The sequence below is a fragment of the Gossypium arboreum genome, chromosome 4 (genome assembly GCF_025698485.1).
Source record: "Gossypium arboreum isolate Shixiya-1 chromosome 4, ASM2569848v2, whole genome shotgun sequence".
In the NCBI taxonomy this organism is placed as follows: Eukaryota; Viridiplantae; Streptophyta; class Magnoliopsida; order Malvales; family Malvaceae; genus Gossypium; species Gossypium arboreum.
Genome location: NC_069073.1, coordinates 18,013,502 through 18,016,180, shown reverse-complemented (window position 1 = coordinate 18,016,180; position 2,679 = coordinate 18,013,502). Strand labels below are relative to the sequence as shown.

The 2,679-nt window shown below is 36.2% G+C and overlaps 1 protein-coding gene across 1 annotated transcript; it reads left to right on the top strand.

Moving 5' to 3' along the window:
• The first annotated feature begins 566 nt into the window (after nt 1–566).
• Nucleotides 567–2,471, top strand: LOC108459644 (protein trichome birefringence-like 28). The gene is made up of 5 exons (XM_017759047.2): nt 567–1,042; nt 1,193–1,364; nt 1,467–1,666; nt 1,784–1,927; nt 2,016–2,471. Exons 1-5 carry the CDS (start codon nt 633–635, stop codon nt 2,359–2,361), a joined length of 1,272 nt encoding a protein of 423 aa, XP_017614536.1. The 5' UTR covers nt 567–632; the 3' UTR covers nt 2,362–2,471.
• The last annotated feature ends 208 nt before the right edge of the window (nt 2,472–2,679 follow it).

Sequence of the window (2,679 nt, the reverse complement as noted above, 5' to 3'; positions counted from 1 at the left end):
ATTTATTTAACATTTTTTTAAAAGTACTTTTAGAGTTAAAAGTATTTTTTTAAGTATTGTAGAACACGCCATTAGACATTAGCCACTAATGAACATATTAAAGCATAAATCCCTGTTACTAATCGACTTTCGTTTTCATTGAAAGCCTTGCTTAATAATCAGACCAAGACCCCATAAGAGAGGGAAGACTGGGAGCCACCCCAGCCCGATCGAAAACAGCAACCGGGGGCACCTAATCCGGATCAGCACCCATACAGTGACAACATTAGCGTGTCTAATCTTAAAAATTAGTTGGTTGTTTGATTTGCCACATTTTTAATGAAACCAACGAAAATTAATTTAATGGATAAACCAGTAAATATCAACAGTACTGGTTAAAACACATCAAGCAAGGTAAGAAAAAATTGTGGGTGGTAAAAAGTACAGGCATTCTAAATTCGATCCTGTACTTATTCTTACCCCTAAAAAAAAAAAAGAAGGAAAAAGAAACAGTAACAGAAGCTGTTGTTAGTTAAAAAATGGGAGGTTGACTTATACCTATTAGAAAAGAAGTTAAAAACAGATAAAGAAAAAGATAAAACTCCCAATAACAGAAATTCAGTCTCTGATAGAGTGATAGGGAATCAGTAACAATGAGACCTTTTGATAAGACCCAAAGATGCAATTACTTCCCCATGCTAACCATAGTAACTTTTTCAACTTTGTTCTTTGGATTCTTTTGTTACAATCAATACATGAAAACCATTCCATTCCCAGATTTCAAACACCAACACCCCTTCCAGGAATCTTCAAACTCAACCTATGTTCAACTTCAAGAAACAAACAAAGCTGACGATGGTGACTATGAAAGGATTGTTTCGCCATTAGAAGAGTGTGATATCTTCACAGGAGAATGGGTTTTTGATAATGGGTCATCACACCCTTTATACAAAGAAGACGACTGTGAGTTCCTTACTGACATGGTAACTTGCTTGAAGAATGGAAGGCCTGAATCTTTATACCAGAAATGGAGATGGCAGCCCAGAGACTGCTCTTTGCCCAAGTAAATACTTTCTTTCTCTAAGTACTTGGTAATTCTTTTCAGATTCATTCTTTTAGTCTTCCATTTTTCTTCAAGTACCTTGTTCCTTGCATATTTTGAAACGATATGCTACTCCATAAACCCTTGAATAGTTAAAAATTTTGGGTGAAGGTTTGAGGCAAATTTATTGCTGGAGAAACTTAGAGGAAAGAGGCTAATGTTTGTTGGGGACTCCATAAATTTGAACCAGATGCTATCTATGGTTTGTATGGTTCAATCTATTATCCCACCAGAGAAGAAGAGCTTTAGTTATGCAAGCTATACCACTGTCTTTAAAATGAAGGTAATTGCTTGCTGCTGTTTCTACAATATTTTAACTCATTGATTTATTTCATTCAAATAACTAAGAGAAAAAAAAATGAAAGAATTTGTTTGAACTGTGTAGGATTACAATGCTACACTGGAGTTTTGCTGGGCACCATTTCTGGTTGAATCCAATGTAGACCCTCCAACAATGAGGTATGGCACAGTGGTTCCTGAAGTCAAGCTTGAATCAATCTCAAAACACGGGGATAACTGGAAAAATGTGGATTATCTCATATTCAATACTTATATTTGGTGGAGGTACCCCACCATGAAAGCTCTGTAAGTTCTTACATTTGTTGGCTTTTTTACATTCTTTAGTACATACGGTTCTGAAATACTAGAAAATTTCACTCAATTCTTCCTTCAAAACTGACCGAAAAGGCAGCGAATTTTCAGTAATGGGGCAACGGATTCTGTCGACGTTGATCAGAATGTAGCATATGAGAGGGCTTTGAAATCATGGGCTAAATGGGTGGAAGAAAATGTTGATTCTAATAGAACTTCAGTGTTCTTCAGCAGTATGAGTCCTACACATATGAAGTATAAACTAGCGAACACTTGAAAACTTCTCAATTAGATGGTTCTAAACAGATACTTTAACACATTTCGTGTATGCAAATTAAAACAGGCGCTCTGATTGGAATAACACGAATAGGATCAAGTGTTGGAACGAGACATCTCCGTTTCCGAACATATCGAGAATTGATGTGGGTACCAATCGGCAGCTTTTCACAACCACGGTGAATGTCATTCAATCCATGAAAATACCCCTTCACTTCTTCAACATAACGAGGCTATCCGAATACCGGAAAGATGCACATACATCAATCTATGCAGCTCCTGGTGGTAAGTTGCTGACGCAAGAACAAAAATCTGATCCAGCAAGGTATGCAGATTGTTTGGATTGGTGTGTGCCCGGATTGCCTGATACGTGGAATGAATTGCTATTTGCACTTATCATGTACCGATCTTGACTTTGATTGTCATGATTGATTCAGTCCTAGAGATTAATGTATGATTTAGAAAAATGATTCGGTTTTTATCTGTTACAAGATTAAGAATACAAGAACTCCTTTTCTTATAACCATTTTGGTGCAATTTAGAACAATTTTGAATGTGCTTTGAGGTCTAGCTTGGTTAGAAGCTGCAATGGATTGTAGGTACTAGATAGGAAAGCAAGCGGTCCTTGAGATCTTCAGGTCCAAATATGGTAGGACAAGTATTAAAAATAAGGGTAAATTATACCAATAGTTACTCAACTTTGATTTTAATGATAAAATAATCACTCAATT